Below are 24660 nucleotides of genomic sequence, written 5' to 3'. Positions count from 1 at the left end.
AATAAGTATGTGAATATGTGTGTGTGGTGCCCTGCAATGGGATAACATGCAATTCAGGCTGTATTACTGCTTCATGCCCTGTGATCCTGGGATACGTTGACCAGAATAAAGAGCGTATTAATAGAGGAATAAATAAATGATCACATGTATAAATACAGCAATTAACTACCTTGACAGAAGGAACACATTTTACACTTTTGAAATTTCTATATAAAACAGAGTGAATTACATTATCATTATATTACCAAAGCAAATGCTTTTGCTCTTCACATAAAACAAAGGTGTTACAGCTCTGCCCCCATGCACTCCTGCCCAATTTAAACCCTGTCCATGGCTAAGAGACAGCAGTACAATTTGTTTCATGAGGAAAAGCATTTTTGCATTCAGACTTGCTGCAGAATTTAGTCCAGTATCTTTTTATTATTGTTTAAACCTAATCCATTCCTTGAAAAATTTACAATCATCACAAAAATAAATGATCATGCCTGTGGCAAAGATTTAACAACACATTTGCGAACTGGACCTTTGTACTAGTTTACAATATATATTGCAGAAAATAGATTAACTAAGCAAATAAAATGCTAAATTATTGAGAAACAAAGTTTGTCCTTTAGATTTATTTTAGCTTTACTTCTGCTGCTACAGATACAGTCCATGTGAGCACATATCTAAACATGCTGTATGGTGGAATATTCTAGAGCCAACAAGGAGGCTCTCATTTTATCATTTGGGGGCATAACTTGCTTTTGTACCTGAGTAGGAAGGAATTAATAACATCTGTCTTACAGACCCAGTTTTGTGTTGCAAGTGGGTCAGAATGATACACTGAGAATATTGTTTCTATTTATTCAGCCAAGCAAGTAAGAATTAATTTGCCTGGGCTTGTTTGAGCGGAGGGGTCTGATAGCAGCAGCCCAGGGACACAATCGTGCTACCTAGTCCATGATTGATCATGCACAACAATTACCAGCTTAGAAATGGGACTCCAGATCTCTCAGACCACTGTCTCCAAAGTAATAGTTGATATATTGCAGAGGGATAAGTTTCAGTAGTGATCAAAGGTGATCCCATATCAGAAAACTTAAAAAGCTAGCTTAATTTTAACTGTTACAAAGCACTGACACTGGAGACTCATTCTAAAAACGAAGTAAAATAAATGTCTCCTCACAGAAAACTATCAACAATTATACACATTACATTTTTTTTTACAGGTGTCTGAGTATGTAGAGAAAAAAAACATATTAAAACATTAAAATTAACTTCTGATTTGCCTTGCTCTATTGTCCAGCCGTGCAGTTACAGAAAATTAATCAATTCCTGCTGATTCATTCGAATTGACAAATCTTCAGTACATTATTTTCATTTATTTTTTTTATTACTCATTTCTTAATATAGACTTGTTGAATATGTTTATTAGTTGTGATAATCTGCAAAATCTAACATTTCTTTATTAAATATTTTGTTGGCTTATCATTTTGTAATAAGTGTATGTGTGCAAACAAAACTGACACTTTCACCATGTATAAAGCCTTTAGCCAGCATTCACTGCTGTACTCCCCTTATCAAGATACAGTTCTGCTTTCTGCACAGCCCCTGCATAAAAGTACAAAGTCCCTACAAACTGCATATGCACTCCGCCTTTTATGGCAATGTTTTGCAGGAAAAAGAGGGCGGGTTTGAAGCAAAACGTCATCAATGTGCACCCTCTGAAGCAAAACGTCATCAATGTGCACCCTCGGAAGGAATCCAGGAAGTAAAAATGTTCCCACCCGTATTTATAAAATTCCGCCTTCTACATTCCCATTGGCTAATCTCATCAGATTTTTGAACGATGATTGGTTAGTAGTTAATTTACTCGTTACTTGGAGCCAATTCTGGCGCAAAATATAGTGTTTGTAGCAATACGGGTAGGGAAAACAGAAAGCATCACGGAATGCTCCAGAAGACTTACAACATAAATAATAACTGGGTTAAGGTATGATAAGATAAACCGGTGATTATTTAGTGTTTTAAACTGGGCTCACGGTGGGAGACCGGGTGAATGTAAGACCGTGTAAAGCAGTACGCAAACACTGAGAAAGGTAAGGTGAATTAATACATTATAGACAGATCAACAAGGAACTACTTTAACATGCACCGTTATTTGCAGTGATAAACTGGTAACTAGTGCTTGATTGAATAGGGCATTATTTAACAATATTTCATTATATATCATAGTGTGCAATGCAAAAAGAAGACACAGCTAGCGCTTAAGTAAACTCAAGGGTACCAAACTATACTGGTTAGTTTAAAGATGTAACATTCTTTTAATTAGAGAAATATAGGCACTAAAGATCCAGAAGAAAATGTACAGTTTAACACGCTTTCTTTTTTGAGAATGTAGGTAGACTGTTATATGTACACTGACTAGTATCCACCCCAGCTTTATATAAACTACTTCACCAGTGAATGTTCTGCCCTGTTTTCCCTGTTATAGATGACTCAAGACTCCTTAGCTCTGAAAGAAGAGGGAAACAACTTGTTTAAAAGTGGCGATGTCCAGGGAGCGCTGAGCTGCTACACCAAAGCTCTAAAGCTGAGTGAGAGTGAGTCTGAGCGCGCTGTGCTGTACCGAAATCGATGTGCCTGCTACCTCAAACTGAACGACTACATCAAGGCCAAGGCGGATGCCAGCAAAGGTACACCATCCTATAGGCAAAAAGATACAGAACTCCACTAGTGGCATCCCTTCTCAATAGAAATGAGATAATTAAGTTCTGGTCATGTCATGGCCACAATTTGGGAACAAGATCATTTCATTGTATTCACTTCTGTCAAGTCCGTATACTGTCTGTGTGAGTCCACGTGTATTAAGTATGTGAATTCGGGGTCTTTTTTTTTTAAGAATTATGCCATGTCTCACTGCAGGTGATGCCAATATATCAGCATAATTAATTCCAAGATGAAAATCAGTTCACTCTTAATTTCCACAGAAAAGCTTATCCTATGTGTAGCCCCTGATACCACATGTGGTCCTCTTCTTGTGTGCACAAGACAGTGATCATGCCTTATTAAGCTGTAGCCATACTTAATTACCTCTTGTACCCATACCCTATTAAGTAATGGCCACTCATTAGTTACCAGTTACCGCATGTTTATAAGTTGTGGCCACACTTTATTTGTTACTAAGAAGGGTAAAACAACTTTACTTTTTGCAAGGCTCTGTCAAAAAGCCAACTGCTTTTTAAATATGATTTAGATTTGTAGGACAACAGGCCTGTCAACTCAGTAATATATGACATATGTAGGCATTAGAGCAATAGAATCACCTTATATACTTCAGAATAAATGTTACACATCTCTAAGATAATCACTACACTAAAGCAGCACAAGAACATGATGCACAGTCAGGTAGAATAATTACAGATGGATTCCAAAGCAAATTTAGAAACAAAAATGTTATAACAGAACTTGCGCCTCCTAGTTCCGAAAGCTATGAGCCTAAACTAGTAGTGTGTTTTTGACAGCACTTGAAACAGACCCAGGTGACATCAAGGCTCGGTTCCGGCGTGCACAGGCTTTGCATAAGCTCGGACAGCTGGATCAGGCCTTCCTTGATTCACAGAAATGTGTACAACTGGAGCCCAAGAATAAAACATTTCAAGAGTTGCTCAGGCAGCTCGGTGCTGAGATCCAGCAGAAGGTAAGATCATTTACATTCATACTACATCCATTTACTGGGCTTGTTGCTAACTGTAATATTTACCCAGGATTGGTTCCTTTTGCATATATACACTGTATATACAGTGCTCTCCACTAATATTGGCACCCTTGGTAAATATGAGCAAAGAAGGCTGTGAAAAATGGTCTTTATATTGTTAGTATACATGGCATCATGGACTATATCAAATATCAACAGATATTAAATGAAAACCTGATTGTCTCTGGCCAGTGGTTGGATCTTCCAGCAGGACAATGATCCAAAACATACATCAATATCAACACAAAAAATGGTTCACTGACCCCAAAATCAAGGTTCTGCCATGGCCACCCAGTCCCCTGATTTGAAACCCTTTGGTATTTAAATATAAATCTGTGTTGTGTTTGCAATTGTTTGATATCCATGAGAGCAGATTATTTTTGTGAATTTTTTTAACAAAAGATCAAAAGGTTAAACAAACGATAAAGACAAGTTTTCACAGCCTTCTTCGCTCATATTTACCAAGGGTGATAGTATTAGTGGAGGACACTATAACTTGTTCCGAGGAAGTTTCACATCATTAAATGTAACTCTAAATTAATAATAGGTATGAAGTCATTCATTAATGAATTAAAAATTTTAATTGTTGGCAAAAGTCTGTGGTGTAAGAGGAATGAAACAATTTGGGATGGGTTATTATAAAAAAATATTCAACTTGGTAACAGCATTACACCACCTGTCATTGATTATTTTCCTATAACAGCATGCCACGTCATGTTTTATTCCTTGCTCATTTGACATTTTATCAGGTAAACCTTCCATACCATGCTTGTGCATGATTATTGACTGTAGCCTTTGGGCCCCCATCTGCCCCATGAAAGGAAGGGATGTTTGCCCACTAAGTGGATTAGAAAGGAGATGGCAAATTGTGCATAACAACAGATGGACTACAGTCAGTAATTACATACCTGAACTGCCAGCTTAGTGTGTTTGGGAGAGGACCGGGAGAGTAGCACTGACAAAAATAATTGAAAGGGCGAAAACGCAGAAAGGTACATATGCTATAGCCTACAAACCATCCTATGTCACTGGCTTTCTTTACTGTTTAAGGCAGAGGTCGGGAACCTTTTCAGCTGGCAGAACCATAAAAGCCAAAAAAAAGTTATGCTTTTTTTTCTTTAAAAAGCCAGAGAAAACCTAACATGTTTTATATATATATATATATATATATATATATATATATATATATTTTTTACATTTTTATATGCTTTTTCTTATTATTATTAGTTGCTATCTTTATTATTATTGCATAATTATCAAAAGTGGTAATGTAATAAAGGCCATTTCACACATTTTGCATGTTCTTGACCTAACAGCCTACACTTCACCTATTAGTTAGGCCTGTAGGCAGCACTTGATTTTCATTTAACCAACTATGATAACTTCATCAAATGGTATATCAATACAAAAAGCAGTATGTAAGTCAGAGTAAATTGAACACTACTTAATATTAATGCGACTTGCACAAATGCAAATTCGTCTGTACATTCAGACTGGAAAGAACAATACTCGTCATTTTTTTTTTCAGCTATTTCACATCTATTAAAAAACTGAAAACAGACAGTGGCTATGTAGTTTTCAACCGATTTATGAATTAAACCGGGAAATTACCGCTCAATTCCACATTACTGTTCCACTCCACATTGTCCAATGAAATTTGAGCTTGTTGTGCCACATCACGGTTGGTGTATAAATAACAGGTATCGATTGTAAATTATGTAATATTTTAAAATATGTAGAGTTTTAATTGAATCGGCACCCTAGCTTTTGTGATTGTTTTTATATAAATCTTTTTCATGCCAGCGAGCCATAGGCAATTACTGAAAGAGCCATATATGGTTTGCAAGCCGTAGGTTCCCAACCCCTGTTAAACAGCTAACACTGTTTACATGTCCTTTCATTCCTCTAGGCTGTGCAGCTCTCTTCCACAGACTCCCGTGTTCAGCAGATGTTCAAACTCCTCTTGGACAACTCTGCACCGGCCTCAGACAGACAGAAGGTTCTCATATCTCTATTATTATTTGTCAGTCATAAATTACCTTGACATTACCTTGACATTACCTTGACTTCCATGGTGCAAAATTGACTGTTTTGCTCAGGCTGCTCAGAATCTGGTGGTGATCTCACGTGAAGACGCCGGAGCAGAGCAAATCTTCAGGAATGATGGCGTGAAGCTCCTCCAGAAACTGCTGGAATCTCAGCAGGAGGACATTGTCCTCTCAGCGCTTAGAACTCTGGTTGGCCTGTGCACAGGGCATCAGTCCAGGGTGAGGTGCTTGGTGAAACATGCTAGAGCTGGCAGCTTTACTTCATTCAAATCCAGTTGACTTGTAGATAAGTTCACGTGTTGCTTATGCAAATCCCTCTTTGCTTACAGACAGTGGCCATTGTGAATGAAGTGGGAATGGACAGGCTGTGTGGCGTTATGGGCTCTGCAGTTTCGAATGTGTCTCTGTCAGCCTGTCACCTGCTTCAGGTCATGTTTGAGGCTCTCACCCAGGGTATGAATAAGGAAGTCAGAGGGAAAGATGAGGCTGTACTGCCAGGTGAGGGTCCTGAACTGAGCAGTAGACATGTGTAATGATTAAACATTACTCATATATGCCAGTGTTTTCCAAATGATTCTATCCTCTCTTTAGTGTACATGTGATTTCTATGAACAAGAAACCATTTTCTCATTCAATAAACTTTTAAAATATGCAACTGTGTAACATGAATACAAATCTACAGCCTTTACACTCTCACAATACAGGTCGACAATATGATTAGACAGACATGAGAGGATTATCTTAACAATAAGCTGCTCTTAAACTGTTCTTATGTAATCGTATCCAGCTTTCCAACAGTAAAGCAATAAAAGAAAATGTAACTATAGAAACCTAACCTTCCTCTAATGTAATGTGGTATCCACACATGATCAGGAGGAAACAGGCACTTTTTGAAAGCATTCTTCAAAAATACACGCCCACATAAGTGCTTATTAGATTAGTGGGAATGGGTTTGGGGGGGCGTGGAGTGTAATGTGTAACATTTAAGAATGTTAATATTTTATACATATTATAGTGTACTTGCTTTTGCCAGAGCTAGCTAGCTATTTTATTGTAAAAAAAAAACATTATAGTAGTTCAAGATACTCTCTAGCAACAAGCAAAACAAAGATTTTTCTTCAGTTATGTGTGCAGTCATTTGATTTATGCAGTTATTGTTATCATAAATTTTAAATCATAGCCAAAAATACAATGCTTTTTTTTTCTTTACACTTCAAACATTCTCACATTTTATATCTTGGCATATATGTGAAATAAAACAATGAGATACTGATCCGTGCCTGTTGTTGGGCTATGTAGTAATATATAATTAATTTCCTCTTTATCTTCTTAAACTCACATTTATTGTGCAGTATCATCAACAACATACAGTATATGAGTGGGTGCCTATATAGAAATGTTTTTCATCTGCTTCTGTGAGATAGAGCCATCCCGTGAGCTACGTTCCATGCTGCGCCATCTTATTGACATGCTACCTGCATCGAGTGTGTCTGGACCTGGACGTGACAGTGCTATCAACCTCCTGGTCAAACAGGTGCCCCGGAAATCTCTGAAAAATCCAGACAACTCCCTCAGCCTGTGGGTTATTGATCAAGGTGAGGTGATAACATCTGGTTAGCCAACCTGTGGCAGAGGACAGCATGTGCAAATCAGTGCAGTATCTGTTTCATTTGTTATCAGAATAATTAACCTTTTCTAGGATATGCTCACAAGCATAATATAGGAGTTCCTTGTGCATCTATTTTCAATTGTCTTCCCCACAGGCCTGAAAAAGATTCTGGAAGTGGCAGGGACAGTTCCTGAGATAACAGATGGTCCACCTCTCACTGACAATACTCCTATGAACTGCTCTGTCCTGCTTAATAAGTTATATGATGATCTGAAGAGTGACAAAGAGAGAGAGAACTTCAACAAGTTGTGTGAGGAGTATATTCAGTGAGTATATAGGCAAATTTGCCAAAGAGAATAAGATATATATTTATGTATGTATGTATATATGTATATTGTTTGTTTGTTTGTTTTTTGCTTCTAATCATCACAAAAGAGTACCTTCTAGCAATGCATTTTCTGTGCAGGTACCATTTTGAAGGCCCAGGCTTGGAAAGCAAACTACGTGCAATACAGACGGTGTCAGTGTTGCTTCAGGGCCCCAGCGACGTGGGTAACCGTAACCTGGAGATGTCGGGCATGATGGATGCTGTCATTTCTTTGTGTGCCTCTGAGAATGTCACCCATCAGCAGGTAGCAATAGAGGCACTCATTCATGCTGCGGGCAAGGCCAAGAGAGCATCCTTCATCACAGCGAATGGAGTGGCACTGCTGAAGGACCTTTACAAGAAGAGTGAAAATGAACAGATACGGGTGCGAGCACTTGTGGTGAGTATTCACTAACGCCAGATTGGTGAGTTATGGTTTCTTAACGTAATAATATTCCCATTACTCCAAGTGTACCAAATAATAACCCTAAATCAGCTAATGCACCTTATGTGTTGCCTATTTAATTTTGCGCTGGAGCTACAAAGCTAGCTAACAAGTAAGGTAAGCTCCCGTTTAGCATTGTACAGACTGCATGTTTTGTACATAAACAATTATATAAGACAGTAAATCCCTATTATTCCGTATTAATAAATTAAATATACAAATCAGATTGGATTTGTATTATTATTTTCTTCTTCTTCGAATCACCTCTAAAGTAAAATGACACCTTCAACATTAGAGCAAACTTCGGATGCAGAGTATGTCTTGGATAAGTTATTACAATTAGGGTAAGGTAAAGTGTATTTCTATAGTAAACTATGTATTTGACTGTACACTACTTTTCAAAAGTTTTGAATCACTCAGAAAATTTAATATTTTCTATGAAAATGGATACTTTTAATTATCAAATAAGTTAAAATTTAATAAAGACAATGACAAGGTTAGTAATAGTGATTTTTGCTTGAAACAGTTTTGTGCTTCAAAATTTGTTTCCATCAAAGAATCCTCTATCTACAGCAATTTCGACTTTGCAGACTTTTGGCATTCTAGCTGTCAGTGTATTGAGGTAATCTGCAGAAATTTCACCCCATGCTTCCTGAAGCACCTCCCACAAGTTGTGTTGGGTGCGTTTTTCATACCATCCAGTAAAGCTGCTCCCACAACAGCTCAATAAGGTTGAGATTGTGTTGGCCAATTCATTACAGACAGAATTCCAGCTAACTTTTTGTTCCCTAAATAGGTATAAATTGCATACTTTGGAGCAGTGATTTAGGTCATTGTTCTGTTGTAGGATGAAATTGGCTCCAATCATGGCATTGGCAACAGTCAGTGATATCACCAACAACCTCCACAAGGCAGGGGTGAAGATATCACAATTCACCGTTCGAAGAAGGCTTTGAGAGCAGAAATATAGAGGTCATATCCACAAGGTGCAAACCACTCATCAGTAGTAAGAATCTGAAGACCTGATTTGAATTCGCAAAGAAATACAGAGTCGAGCCGCAAAATTCTGGAATGAAGTTTAACCTCAATGAAAATTATAGAAAAGCCAAAGTGTGGAGAAACAAAGGATCTGCTTATGATCCAAAACATAAGCTCAGCATTCAAGCATGGTGGAGGTAGTGTCATGGTTTGATTTTGCATGACTGCTTCTGGAACAGACTTACTAATCTTTATTTATGTAACTCATGATAGTAGGAGAAACCTACTATCAGTAGGAGAAACTGTGGCAAAAGCCTGGAAGAGCATCGCAAAAGAAAAATGCAACATTTTGGTGATGTCATTGGGTTGCTGGGTTGATGCAATTATTGCAAGCAAGGGATATGCACCCAAATATTAAGTGTTATTTACAGTGCATCCGGAAAGTATTCACAGCGCTTCACTTTTTCCAAATTTTGTTACGTTACAGCCTTATTCCAATATGGATTAAATTCATTATTTTCCTCAAAATTCTACAAACAATACCCCATAATGACAACGTGAAAGAAGTTTGTTTGAAATCTTTGCGAATTTATTAAAAATAAAAAACAAAAAAAGCACATGTACATAAGTATTCACAGCCTTTGCCATGACACTCAAAATTGAGCTCAGGTGCATCCTCTTTTCACTGATCATCCTTGAGATGGTTCTACAACTCGATTGGAGTCCACCTGTGGTAAATTCAGTTGAATGGACATGATTTGGAAAGGCACACACCTGTCTATATAAGGTCCCACAGTTAACAATGCATGTCAGAGCATGAACCAAGCCATGAAGTCCAAGGAACTGTCTGTAGAACTCCGAGACAGGATTGTATCGAGGCACAGATCTGGGGAAGGGTACAGAAACATTTCTGCAGCATTGAAGGTCCCAATGAGCACAGTGGCCTCCATCATCCATAAATGGAAGAAGTTTGGAACCACCTTCCTAGAGCTGGCCACCCGACCAAACTGAGCGATCGGGGAGAAGGGCCTTAGTTAGGGAGGTGACCAAAAACCCAATGGTCACTCTGACAGAGCTCCAGCGTGTCTCTGTGAAGAGAGGAGAACCTTCCAGAAGAACAACCATCTCTGCAGCACTCCACCAATCAGGCCTTTATGGTTGAGTGGCCAGATGGAAGCCACTCCTCAGTAAAAGGCACATGACAGCCTGCCTGGAGTTTGCCAAAAGGCACCTGAAGGACTCCCAGACCATGATGAAACAAAAATTGAACTCTTTGGTCTGAATGGCAAGCATCATGTCTGGAGGAAACCAGGCACCAGTCATCTCCTGGCCAATACCATCCCTACAGTGAAGCATGGTGGTGGCAGCATCATGCTGTGGGGATGTTTTTTCAGCGGCAGGAACTGGGAGACTAGTCAGGATCGAGGGAGAGATGAATGCAGCAATGTACAGAGACATCCTTGATGAAAATCTGCTCCAGAGCGTTCTGGACCTCAGACTGGGGTGAAGGTTCATCTTCCAACAGGGCAACGACCCTAAGCACACAGCCAAGATAACAAAGGAGTGGCTACAAGACAACTCTGTGAATGTCCTTGAGTGGCCCAGCCAGAGCCCAGACTTGAACCCGATTGAACATCTCTAGAGAGATTTGAAAATGGCTGTGCACCGATGCTCCCCATCCAACCTGATGGAGCTTGAGAGGTCCTGCAAAGAAGAATGGGAGAAACTGCCCAAAAATAAGTGTGCCAAGCTTGTAGCATCATACTCAAAAAGACTTGAGGCTGTAATTTTTGCCAAAGGTGCTTCAACAAAGTATTGAGCAAAGGCTATGAATACTTATGTACATGTGCGTTTTTTTGTTTTTTATTTTTAATAAATTTGCAAAGATTTAAAACAAACTTCTTTCACGTTGTCATTATGGGGTATTGTTTGTAAAAATTTTGAGGAAAATAATGAATTTAATCCCTTTTGGAATAAGGCTGTAACATAACAAAATGTGGAAAAAGTGAAGCGCTGTAAATACTTTCCGGATGCACTGTACTTACATTTACTTTAAGACTATCTATTCCTATACTTTTGCTCACCTAAAAATTGGGTGGTCTGTCACCAGTGGTGCCATGTTCTAAGTTGTTTAACGCTTCTAGATGTAAATATCAGGAAATGAAAACTGAAATAGTAATCTATCATCTGATATTCTTCTTCTGTTGATTTCAAACCCAGATGTCTTCAGGCTATAGCAAAAACAAAAGAATTGCCCTTGCCGTTCCAATAGTTTGAGAGAGATTTGTATGTATATAAGTTATCAAAGCAATGTACCTGAAATGGTCAATGGAGTACCTAAATGTAGTCCAAGTTCCAAGCTCACTGGGCCATTGCCGGTTTTTGAATATGGAAACTGTGGTGTGTTACAGGGATTGTGTAAACTTGGCTCAGCTGGAGGCACAGATTTCAGCATGAAGCAATTTGCGGAGGGGTCAACTCTCAAGCTTGCCAAACAGTGCAGGAAGTATGTTTCTCATTTCCAGGCATATCACAATTGATAAGAACAGGAATAGAGATGTTTACCTTGCATGAAGTTTTGCTGTCTTTTCAATATTGAAATTTTTCCAAAGATGATTTGTTTAGATATGAACAATATGATAAATAGTACAGACCATGAATGAGCACTACATGTTATCATTGGTATAATACTATTGGTATAATTGGTATAATTATGCATAAAAATGGAAGTGCATACAATAGATTACTATCTCCATACTATTCTGTAATTTGTGCTATTTTGGCAGGTGGTTATGCAATGATTCTCTTCCTCCAACCTCGCGGCGCTGGGCTGTCGAAGGCCTGGCCTACCTCACCTTTGACGCTGATGTGAAGGAGGATTTGGTGGAAGACAAGAATGCTCTTCAGGCCATGTTTCAGCTGGCTAAGGTAAATGCAAAACTTGCAAAACAAAAGACAAATGTAATTCGAACAGAGACAAGATTTGTCCTGTGTAAGGAAAGATATCCCTGAATTCAACAGGGCACAAAGGGTTGTCTCATATGGCAGCTGGCACTAATGCTTTGCGGTAGAGATCGACCAATATAGATTTTTTTATAACCGATACCGATATTTGCATGTTTCTGTGCCCGATAACCGATATGCAGAACTGAAATTTATTTATTATTTTGCTTCTGTTTTTGACACAATTAAAACAAATTGTTTTATTTATAACAACTGTCAATTTCACTTCCTCCTTGCATACAAAACAAAAAAAATCATCTTATTTATACATCAATAAAGTGCACTGTTACTAAAGTGTCTTTTTTTTAATAAAAGCTTTGATGAGGTAAACAGATAGATAGATAGATAGATAGATAGATAGATAGATAGATACTTTATTGATCCCCAAGGGGAAATTCAAGATTACATGACTCTATGAGTTTGTCTCTATTTCTTAGTACCAAGCTGCTTAAACTGCGTATCAAGCATTTATGTAACGCATCATTTGTACATTAATGGCTGTTATGTTAAATAAAGTTTATTAATTAAAGCAAAGTAAGTATACTTTACCTGTGCACAATAGTGCTCCTGCACGCAATTCTCAAAACGCCCACAAGATGGCGATATTTCAAAACCAATTATGGAAAAATGTTTAAATGTCGGGAAAAATATTGGTAAAACCGATAATCAGTGGATCTCTGCTGTGCGGATATTTCCAGGGGCGTGACCTGGCCTGGGCATTGGTGGGTTGTAGCCCTGAAGATTTTTTCTTTAGCCCCGAATAATTCTTCACTTGGAGCGGTTAGTCACTACGTTACTAAATGTCAGTAAAAGAAGACGGTGGTGTTGTAATTTTATATCTTCATTGAACGGAGGCGAGACCAATCAGACAGGGTTTACAGGAAAATACGTGGAAATACTTGTGTCTTATTGGCTGACCGCTCTCAATTCTGCCAAACGCTAGCTCATACAGTCAGAGTGAGGAAAAATGGATATACGCTGATTTTTATTTTTTAACCAGTAAAGAGATTGAAACTGAAACACTAACATCCTCTCATACTGAGCAGGAAAACAAGGTGTATAAATGTCTATATGAGTTCCAAATTATGAACATGATATGAGTAGAACATAAGGAAAGATTATGTACTTTACATGGCACTGTAGCAGCTAAACTCATACAGTGATGGCTTAATCGTTCTTCCCCTTGGCTAGTGACACCAAACTAGCCTAGTTAGAAAAGTTTTATATTTTATTGGTTTGGTTGTCCTACAATCAGTGACAACATCCGAGGCAAGTTTTATGATATTTCCAACTTTTCTGATCACGTGATACATTGACAGCTAAGTTACCTCAGCTTCCATAAAGCAATATGTAGGCTACTAGCTGAGATGGAAAAAATGCATGGAGAAGAATCTGGGCTCAGCCCCGGATGATTAACAGTCCAGTTAATGCCCCTGGATATTTCCATTTGAAGTCACGTAATGAAAGTTTTGTATGTGACCAAAGTGTATAAAGGATGTGCCAATAAAAAGATGTTTTACTTTTCTTTATATACAATCATATAAAACACCACATGAGAAACTTAGCAGCTGGAGGTGTATCTAATTACACCTCAGCAACTAGCAGCTCAGTGTAATACATATAAACCCTAGGCTGCTGTTTTATCTGGTACACATACCCAGTGGGTATATAATTTCAGATTGTAGGCCATCTGTTGTTAAACACATTTTGTCAGGAACCTGTTTATCTTTCTCACTCATTGTAGTCTGAAGATAAAACAGTATTGTTTGCCATTGGATCTACATTGGTAAACTGCACCAATAGTTATGACATCGAGAAGCCGGATCCTCAGTTGGTAGAATTGGCCAAATATGCCAAACAGCATGTACCAGAGGAACATCCAAAGGTATCAGCATACATCAACACATTGGTCCAATACAAACTACATCAGTAATCCTCATCATTTAGAAATACAAATAAGAAATCGATAATGATAGTTTTCTTGGTTTGCAGGATGCTCAGCCTTTTGTGGAGAAACGTTTGGTCAAACTTTTGGAGGCTGGGGTGGTTTCAGCTTTGGTGTGTATGGTTAAACAAGAAAGTCCTGCTCTCACTGATACATGCAGAGAATGTATTGCCAGGTGTGTATGGTTATTATATATATTCACTTACCATGATTTGATTAGAAAGCACAGATATCTAGCACATGTAACTCGGATACACTGACCTCTGAAAGCAGTTCAATTTCTCCCACACTGCACTCTCTTTAGCATATCCTGATAACATGATAACATCTATCTCTTCTCCTCCTTATCAGGGTGTTCCTGGCTCTAGTGGAACGCCAAGAAGACCGGGGAATGGTAGTGGCACAGGGTGGAGGAAAAGTAAGAAGATCCCCCACCACAAGCAAAACCAAAATACTGAAGTTTTTCTAAAATTACTACATGATACCATTCATATTGTTAATTTACATATTGATCAAAACATCTTTATCATCATGCAGGCATTGTTACCGCTGGCATCAGAAAGCACAGATGTAGGTAAAATCAAAGCAGCACAAGCACTGGCCAAAATCACCATCACCTCAAATCCTGAGATTGCCTTTCCTGGGGAGAGGGTAAGACAAAGATGCATTATTCTGACACCAGTCTTGCTGTCCTTCTGTCCTTGTCTGTGTCACACTTGTCCAATACTATTTTTCAAATGCATTTTTGCAACAATTTAATTTACTGCTTATGTTTGTTCAGTTTATTTATTTAGATGGAAACATTACTAGAACTGTAATGTTTAACACATTTTAGTGGTTGGTGTTTGTGTGTACAGGTTTATGAGGTGGTGCGTCCACTTGTGAATCTCTTGGCCCTGGATTGCTCTCTCCTGCAGAACTTTGAGGCTTTGATGGCCCTCACTAACCTAGCTGGCATTAGTGACAGACTCCGGTTAGTCCAATCGATATACGAAAGCACCAACAGGCCATGAGAGTTGTAATCATGGGTTAAAAGATGTCATTTTAAATGTAGCTGAAAGAAAGAGACTTGACCTGTTTTGGTTTACAGACAAAAGATTGTTAAGGAGAAAGCTGTGCCTAAAGTGGAGGGCTACATGTTTGAGGAGCATGACCTGGTTCGAGCAGCAGCCACTGAGTGCATGTGTAACTTGATCTTAAGCCCTGAGGTATGTCCAGGTTTTACAATAGAATTAAAATGTGTGGTGTTCAAATCTCAAGTGCATTCTCATTTTTTGTATATTACTTTCCTCCTTTTATGTTGAAGTGTTTGGTTTTATTAGGGTGACCATACGTCCTCTTTTTCGGACCTTAAAAAAGTGTCTGTCGGAATTTCTAAATTTGAGAAAATGTCCGGCTTTAGTTTCATTATGATGTGCTTATGGTCTAATACTGCATCATGTGTGCGCAGGTTTGCATTGCTTTAACCCTTCTATGTAACTCCCGCCTTCTCGCACACCAATTGGTCGATTATAAAAGGCTTGCAGCAACTATTGGCCAAATTCCTGCCTCTCAACCATTAGACTACACTCAGCGAACGTGCGAATGCGTGAAGGTGAAGTGCTGTTGTGTACGGCATCAAACAGTTGCTTGACAATAGCAGCAAATGAAGCTGTCCTGAGTCAAAACAATGCCCCTGGCCATATAAGGTCAATTTTAATTTCATGTTATCACGTGGCTTCGTATTATATGGTCAATCAAATGTATGAATGATGGCAGAAGGTACACTCGTGGCATCTGATATTTTATTTTATTCCATGGACATTCAAAAGAACGCAGGAAAAAACGTAAAACGTGAACAGAGTGAAACCAATTTTATATATATATATATATATATATATATATATATATATATATATTATATATATATATATATATATATATATATATATATTTTATGTGATGCTAATGGTGTGTCTTTCAGTGTATTAAAGTCTGTATTCATAGTAACAATGTTTTGAACGCGATTACCACCCCCACCCAAAAACAAACAAACAAACAAACGTGTCCTCTTTTTGAAAACCAGAATATGGTCAAGTTTTTATGTTTGCATGATTCCTCAGGTGCAGAACCTTTATCTGGCCACAGACAGTGACCGATTGAAACTCTTGGTACTGTACACTGGTGAGGATGATGAGAGACTGAGGAAGGCTGCTGCAGGAACCCTAGCAGTGCTCACTGGGGAAAAGCCAGAGCTGTGTGCACGGATCCCCAGCACAGTAAGTTGTTTCAGTATATTGGTCCACAAAGCTGTCTGTACGTTTTGCAATTGAAATATACAGAACAGGCCAACAATTCAAATCAGGATAATTTAGGAGTTGTTCTTAAAGTACCTTTATTCTGGTTACCTAGATTTCTTAACACGTTAACTTTTTTCCATTTAAGAATATTTGTTCAATATTTTGTGGACTTTTGTTTTTTATATATATATATATATATATATATGAGTACAATTTTTGATGTCACAAAATAGACTCCATGGCTTTAATTAAACCCATCATGTCTGATATACAAATTATTAGAGGATGATGTGGTGCCCTAAAAACTAGCTACAGGTTGGAGATCACAACAGTGTAAATTGAAACTCAGTTACTGAAGTCTCATGTCTACATGTGACAAATGTGAGCTTGTCACCTAGGCATGTAGTGAACAATACTAATATTAGAATTGTGACTTCAGTTATTGACATGTTTCATATTTAAATTGTTGAAATATCAATGTGAAATTTTGTTGGACTGGCACTTCACAAACACATTTCACTTGTGCCATGGACTCTGAATAGATAAAACTTGATCAGTGTATTGGGAGGGAAAGAGGAGACAGGTGAAGATTTCCACCATGCATATTCATAAACCATTTAGAATAAGAGTATAATAGTGGTAAAGGTGTGGAATCCATGCTGCTATGCCATTTTATTAGTTTATTTGGTGTTAAACGTGATATGATTAATAACCAAGTTTTATGTTTAATGGCTGCAAATTATGTTTAAGCTGTGCAATAGATATTTTAAATGCACTTTCTAAGTTTTAGTCTATAAATCTTTACTTCCTATGTCATATGAGGACATTTACTGTAGTTATGCTATTAGCCTACTCACTTACTGTAAGTAGAGGTTGAGACATTTTGTCCTTTTCATATCCAGTGGCCTGTAGAAATCCTTTCCTTTACAATCTACAGCTCATTAATTTTCTTTGTCTGTTCTTCACTTTAGACCAGCCACTGGTTGGAGATCTTGCAAGCTCTGCTGTTGAGTGACAATCAGGATTTATGTCACCGTGGTGTGGTCATCACACTGAACCTGATGCAGGCAGAGAGGAGTCTAGCTGAAAAACTAATGGAGAGCGAGGTTCTAGAGATCCTCTCTGTCCTAGCTAAAGCAACCGAAGCAAACAAGGCTCCTGTCACTAGAGCAGCCCAGCGCTGCCTAGACTTAGCTCTGGAGTACGGCCTTATCAGGAGCAACGATGGCAAGACCAGTGGAAAATCTGAACCATGATTGGATGGGTTATCCATTCACAGGAAGTTCACTACAAGTCTTAATTCTAAGTTTGCATACCTTATTTTCAAATGTAATATGTGATTATAGTAAACATTTATGTCTTTAGAGCTCTGCTAGTGGATGCACACTCAAACATAAGACTTGTTAACCGTATCAGGACAGAAATCAGAATGGATAGCAGGGACGAGATTGGTGTTCTTTGCACCAGACATACTTATTTAATAGCACATTTTAATCCTTGATTTATGATAACAATAGTGTCATTTCAGCAGAGTTGCAGCCACCTGTTTCTTAGTATAATTATCCCCTGCTGAAAAATCCATCTTAGTCTGAGCAGCTACCAGCTGCCAAAATACAGGCCAAGCTGTTTGAGATGGTAGACCATCTGTGCCAGCTGGTAAGTGCTGGTTCTGAACAATTTCTGAATTACTGCTACTAATGCCATATTGAAAGAAAGAAAATTGAAAGAAAATAACACTGTGGATAGCATGGTTCCTGGTTGAATCCAGAGCTTGTGTGGAATTTCACATGTTCACTCTGTGGCTGCATAGGTTTCCTCTTGTTTCCTCCAACATCCCCAAAACATGCTGTTAAATGCATTGGTGACTTTAAAGTGGCTGTGCAATGGATGAGCAAGCCATCCAGGGTGTATTCCTGCTTCACACCCGGTTTTCCCAGAATAGGCTCTGGATCCATCTCCAACCTGACCATGATGAAGAGGAAGATGAATGAATGAGCGAAAACCAGAATGACTAGTGTGGCCTGTGGTTTTTGGCCACTAGTAGTTGGCCAGACCAAGCTGTATTTTTCAGCAGGGTCTTCATACTGAAAGGCAATACAAATGTAGAGACCAAATATTTAATTCACTATTATTTACTTCCACTGAAGTTTTTTTTGTCTGTTTTGTTTTGCTTATAGTTTTACAGTCCTTCTGCATTCCAGTGAACCATTATATTACATTGACATGCAGTCAAATGTCTGGTATTTAACAGTGAAGTAGTCTTGAAGAAACGAACCACGACATTCACCATGTTGTGATTGTAACGACAGTGTTTACCACGCTGCCTTTACCTACGCTACACTATTACCTTTCGGGTTTTATATGTTATTGATGGACCACAGCATAACTAATAATAAATAAACATTTCATAGCGTGTGGAGATTGCGCCATTCATTGTTTTAAATGAACATATGCTATAAGTAGAGCAGACGTTCATGTTTCTCAGTAAAACCACGTGATAAGCCAGATTAGTTGACGTAAGGAAGGAGAGGAACCCTCTCAGTGTTGCCAGGTCCCCAGTTCCCACCTTTCAGGAGTATTTCCGAAATGTTTCTTCGGGTTTATGTTCTCTGCTAATTGGGAGATATAGATATATATAAAAATGCATGTAATGTGCTTATGATTAAAATGTCGGGACTTAACAGGTGCATCACAAATAGACTATTGCAAGCTATAGGCAAGTATGCTTGATGCAGCATATGAAATAAAACGAGATCATTTTAGAGTCTTCTTCGGAAATATTTAGGGACGCTGTATGTTTTAATATTCATTTTTTATTGTACGTCAATTCATAAATTTTATGCTGGAGTGGGCATGGTGTTCACAATGTGGGGAAACCAACATGGTACCTCATTTCTCACTATTTCAGTAAAGTTGTATGTAAATGCTTTTGAGGGACAAACAAACTTTTTTTAAAAAAAATCCACCAGAGTTTAAAAAAAAATTCGGTAAAACTTATTTTCTTTGTATTCATGTTGCCTGTAGGCCTATTTTGATAAATGCCAGGACACGTGGTTACTGAAAGTGGGCGAATGGGTGAATTTTTCAAAGTTATCCTTGAAATCCTGGTTATGGGCGACATCTAGAGACACATAACTACACACAGCAATTATAAATATTCAGCAGTCCGGTCAAGTGCAGTTTATAATTTTTCAACAATTTGTTTTTGTAAGTCATCAAACTCTTCGTCACTGAGGAGGTACCCCTGAACAATTGCTTTGACCCCATCCTCGTCCAAGCCCTCAAAGTCCTCCCTGTTTTTAAACGGAAGATGGCCGGCCAGTTCACACAGTGCCACGTTAAACGCTGATTCCTCTTTCGCTCCAAAACACGACACTCGCGGCCAGATGAAGATGCGCACGCCGTGGCGCACTGAGGACAGGACTTTACTTTCACTGTCTGGATGGCAGCCTCGGGTCATGAAGACATTGTGGGCAATATTTCTCTCTACGAGAAGGTCGGTGAGTCTACAGACGGTTGTGGCGACGACGCGCGCGTCCTCATGGCCGTCCGTGTAAAACATGAATGCTTTCGGAAAGTCCAGAAGCCGGTACAAGCTCTTTTTGGGAAGGATCAGCTGTGTACGAGCCCACTCGATCCTTAAAGCGTGATTCAAGTAATATCCGTGAAGGTGTAGATGATTGACAGAGGCAAACGCTCCGAGACTGTTAAATCCGACTCGGTATCCGGGATCGGCGCTCAGAAACAAGGACTCGACCCCGAATTGGAGAGCTAGAGGCGTTAAGATCTGAGGATGGCACCGGGAAGGCTCGAGTACGAGCAAGCAGTGCCCAAACTCTAATGGACTCGCGTTGATGATCACAACACACGTGGCACAGCTTCCGTTTGGAGCGCAACCTTTCTCAGCAATCATTTCTTCCGCATTTTGCATTTCAAACAAGATTTCCGATGAATTTATTTTATTGAAGTTAAAGAGTTTGGGGTCGAACTGCTGTTGAATGCTCAGGATTACCTGAGGTTTTCTCCTTTCGGTGCCTCTCTGAATGTTGAGCTGGGCAATATATCCACACTCACCGGGTAACACGCGCGTCTCCAGATCCCCCAAGTGATATCTGAAAAGCCCGCGTTTCATCTTCTCCGCCCAGCCGTATCTCAGGACTACATCAAACCTGGACGTAGCATCAGTCGTCTTTCCATCAATCCGGCACACGTCGTACACAAAATCCTTGTTGGTGTAAGTGAAAGTGCGCTTCGGACCCTCCATTACTATACACACAGTGACAATCTGGAGAACCGGAAGTCCTTTCAGGCTTTAAATGTCACTGTGGGTGGGGAAAACACACCCCTGTTTACGACACGTTAAACACTTCACATTCATCCAGAGTTAAATCGAGATCCTCTGCGTCCTGTTTTTCAGCCACACCAGCGGAGTCCCCAAGGCCCGCTTCGGGGTTGCCAGATTTGCAGGAAGAAAACCATTCCAACCACAAACAAGCTTCTCATTCTAAACAACGGGCCTAATTTACGTATTTGTAAATTGTTTTCACAGCATTTACACAGAAAATGTGATATTCAAGAAAATAAAAATAAATAAATAAACAAAAACAAAAAATCTTACAAGAGCTCCTGAGTTTGTGTAAATGTACGTAAGAGACTGCGTGATTGGTTGGGATCTTAGATGGTGATCTTAGATATCTTCTGCAATTTTCCTAAAAGGCAGCAGAGGGCTCTAAAATGAAACTACTTGACTGGCTTGACTTCAGTTAGGCTATATTTACGGTGGTGCTTGAAGGTTTGTGAGCCCTTTAGAATTTTCTGCAGTTCTGCATAAATATGCACAAGTGCTAAATTAGATAAAGAGAACCCAATTACACATGAAACAAAAAATATTGTACTTGTTCATTTATTTATTGATGAAAACGATCCAATATTACATACATGTGAGTGGCAAAGTATGTGAACCTTTGCTATCAGTATCTGGTGTGACCCCTTTGTGCAGCAATAACTGCATCTACACGTTTATGATAACTGTTGATCAGTCCTGCACATCGGCTTGGAGGAATTTTCAGTATAGATCCCTTACATATATACATCTCTTTTTCTGAAGTCCTCAGAAATCTCCTTTGTTCATGCCATGATACACTTCCACAAACAGGATCAGACGTTGATAGATCCCTGTTGTTTAAATAAAATGGGGCACTCACTCATACCTGATTGTCATCCCATTAATTGAAATCAACTTACTCTAATTTCACCGTCAAATGAATGCTAATCCTAGAGGTTCACATACTTTTGCCCTTCACAGATATGTAAAATTGTAATATATGTAAGGCATGTAATACCTTTTCTCATCAACGGCAAGGAGTTGTTGATCAGTTCTCAGGTTTCCTGTCCGTCATACAGTAGATAGAGAGTTTAGGAACAGCACTGAGAAGGCCTTTGTGGGATCTGCTGCTACCTAAGCATCCTCAAATACAACAGGCTCTCAAAGTTCAGTGGGCAGGTCTGTCAGCATATATCAGAGAGCAGAAATCCTTGAGAGACCGTTGTATTGCATCAAAGAAAACAGTGAACTGTGCAAATGCCCAGAATGGTGAACACGACCAGTCACAAAAAACAAGAACAGTAGTGAGATCAGTAATTTGTGAGTATTGATCAAAATGTAGATTCATTTAGCTAATACTTATTTGCTTGCATTTCACTTGGTAATAAAGTACATTAATGCAGTTTTACTGCAGTACTTCATTTGCTCTCATCTGCATTTTAGGAAAAGGTCTGCCACCATATAAACTTTGTTCATACTCATTCATTCATCTATACTTTATCTGGAACTTATCCTGGGAACAGTGAGCATGAGGCAGGAATACACTCTGGATTAGATGCCAGTCCACACACACATTTGTATACTTATTCACTCCCAGGGGAAATTTAAAATAGCCAATTGTCTTATCAGCATATTTTGGTGAAGTAGGAAGAAAAGTTTTTCCAAAGGAAACCTACATGGGCACAGGGTGAACATCCACAGTTCACAGAAACACCACACAGACAGTAACCCAAGCTCAGAATTGAACCGCGGACCTGTGGAGCAGTGAGACCTCCCGTCTGATTATACTGGGTGATAAATGGCAGGTATACAAAGGGGAAAAAATTAAAACAACTCTTCTTGTTAAAACAACTATACTGTTAACCAGGTACAACCAGATACTTTGACAGAATTATATTGGTGAAAATAGTAGAATCTGAAAGCAGAAAAAGTACATTTCTATAGTACATGCATCATAACAGCAACTATATGCGTCACCTTCATATTCATCATAAATGTGCACTAACCAAAAAATATTTAGTTAATAGCAATCCTGTGGTCAGAAACGGACTTTGGTGTAGTTCTAGAGGTTGAGTAGCACAAATTGTGCATGGAAAAAAAGGCTATAGTTAGTATAATGTATACTTATCAAATGGACCAATAGGTTAGAAATATGGTGACACAAAATGTAGACAAACCTCTTGTAAATGCATGAATTTGTGGAAATGAGCCAAGCATGGAGTGAAATAATAGGTTTCTAATTATATAATTAAACAGATTAAAATGTCTTTTTTTTTTTTAAATTCTTTATCCAGATATCTAGAATATATTGTATTTCTGCAGCACTCATTCTTTCTGGCACTCATTTAGTCAGTTTAGCCAACTTACATTTAAAAAAATTGTTTCTTTGGTTCATTTTTTTGCACCAGTGTGTAAGCTGTGTTCACACTTGCCCAAACAAACCGAAACCAATGGGGATAAACACACCTGGGTTCAATTAAAACTGACTAAATATTGCATGGGTAGCACAGTGGTACAGCAGTTAGTGTTGCTGCCCCACAGCTACAGCTCAAATTACTGTTTGTGTAGAAGATGAATGAATGAATATTGCATAGGTAAAAGAGCCCTAATATAGTGGCCAGAAGGTGTGTGTGTGGTGTTTTATACCTGGTACCAGCACAATGAATACTACTATGCCATTCCTGTTTAGGTGTCATTGCTGATCATGTTCACCACGCAAATAATATATATGTTACAAATGCAGTGGAAAGACAATAGTTAGAAATACACTGGAGTCCTTCTGAAAGAAAAAAAGAAATTTAAAAGAAAATTAAAACAAAATTTAAGACAACCCGAGTAAGTCTGAGAAGGATTACAAAGCTATTTCAAAGAACCAAAGTGAGAGCCATTATCTCCAACTGGAAAAACTCGGCACAGTAGTGAACCTTCCCAGAAGAGGCGAATCTTCCAAAATTTCTCCAAGAGCACATCAACTACTATATCCAGGAAGTAACAAAAGAGCCAAGGACAACATTAAAGGTACTACAGGCCTCTCTTGCATCAACAAAGGTCACTGTTCATGACTGCACTATCAGAAAGACACTGGACAAATATGGCATCCATGGAAGTGTGGTGAGGTGAAAATACTGCTAACCCAGAAGAACATTAAGGCTCATCTGAATTTTGCCAAAACACACCTGGATGATCCTCAAAGCTTTTGGGAGAATGTTCTGTGGATTGATCATTCAAAAGTGGAACTGTTTGGAAGACAGGGGTCCCGTTACATCTGGCATAAACAAAACACAGAATTCCACAAAAAGAAAACCATAACTATGGTCAAGCATGATGGTGGAAGTGTTATGGTGTGGTGATGCTTTGCTGCTTCCGGACCTGGGCAACTTTCAGTAATTAGGGGAAACATGAATTCTGCCGTCTACCAGAAAATCCTAAAGGAGAATGTCCGGTCTTCAGTCTGTAAGTCGAAACACAAACGCAACTGGATTATGCAGCAAGACAATGGTCCAAAGCATAGGAGTAAGTCCTAGTCCTAGAAGTAAGTGAAAGACTGACCTCCAGTTATCAAAAGCATTTGGTTGCAGTTATTGCTGCTAAATGTGGTACAACCAGATTTTAAGTTTAATGGGGCAATTAGTTTTTCACATTTTTGATAGGTTAGGGTTAGGGTTAGAACTCCTCACAATTTCATGGCTGGATATCCCTGTATCCCTGAATTCCTACAGTTTTATTTCTGACTTTTTTTATCTGAAAATTTGGATGCTGGAGTCTGTAGCTCTTATCGTCCATAACTAACAGCTAAACATACCAAGTCAGCATTGCTGATATATACAGAGGTATACAAGCATCACTAATGTAATGTATGTATTAGAAGGCTGAAGTGGGATAGAATGAAACGTAACAGGGGGGGAAAAAAACCTAAGAACATA

General features: G+C 38.7%; 2 protein-coding genes across 2 annotated transcripts; one reads left to right on the top strand and one right to left on the bottom strand.

Annotated features, from left to right (window-relative positions):
- Positions 1–1707: 1707 nt before the first annotated feature.
- On the top strand, positions 1708–18832 carry unc45a (unc-45 myosin chaperone A). Its single transcript, XM_053641900.1, has 19 exons — positions 1708–2081; positions 2477–2678; positions 3507–3682; positions 5649–5738; positions 5839–6006; positions 6117–6285; positions 7212–7382; positions 7551–7722; positions 7863–8163; positions 11598–11692; positions 11973–12114; positions 13934–14074; positions 14182–14309; positions 14486–14552; positions 14672–14785; positions 14992–15107; positions 15225–15342; positions 16237–16392; positions 17385–18832. Exons 2-19 carry the CDS (start codon positions 2477–2479, stop codon positions 17667–17669), a joined length of 2811 nt encoding a protein of 936 aa, XP_053497875.1. The 5' UTR covers positions 1708–2081; the 3' UTR covers positions 17670–18832.
- A 76-nt stretch (positions 18833–18908) lies between these two features.
- gdpgp1 (GDP-D-glucose phosphorylase 1) lies at positions 18909–21364 on the bottom strand. Its single transcript, XM_053641901.1, has one exon. The coding sequence runs from the start codon at positions 20675–20677 to the stop codon at positions 19595–19597; it is 1083 nt and encodes a 360-aa protein (XP_053497876.1). The 5' UTR covers positions 20678–21364; the 3' UTR covers positions 18909–19594.
- Between the last annotated feature and the right edge of the window lie 3296 nt (positions 21365–24660).

The sequence above is a fragment of the Ictalurus furcatus genome, chromosome 14, assembly GCF_023375685.1.
Source record: "Ictalurus furcatus strain D&B chromosome 14, Billie_1.0, whole genome shotgun sequence".
In the NCBI taxonomy this organism is placed as follows: Eukaryota; Metazoa; Chordata; class Actinopteri; order Siluriformes; family Ictaluridae; genus Ictalurus; species Ictalurus furcatus.
Note: the sequence above shows the minus strand (reverse complement) of the source record. Positions and strands in the feature narration are given on the sequence as shown.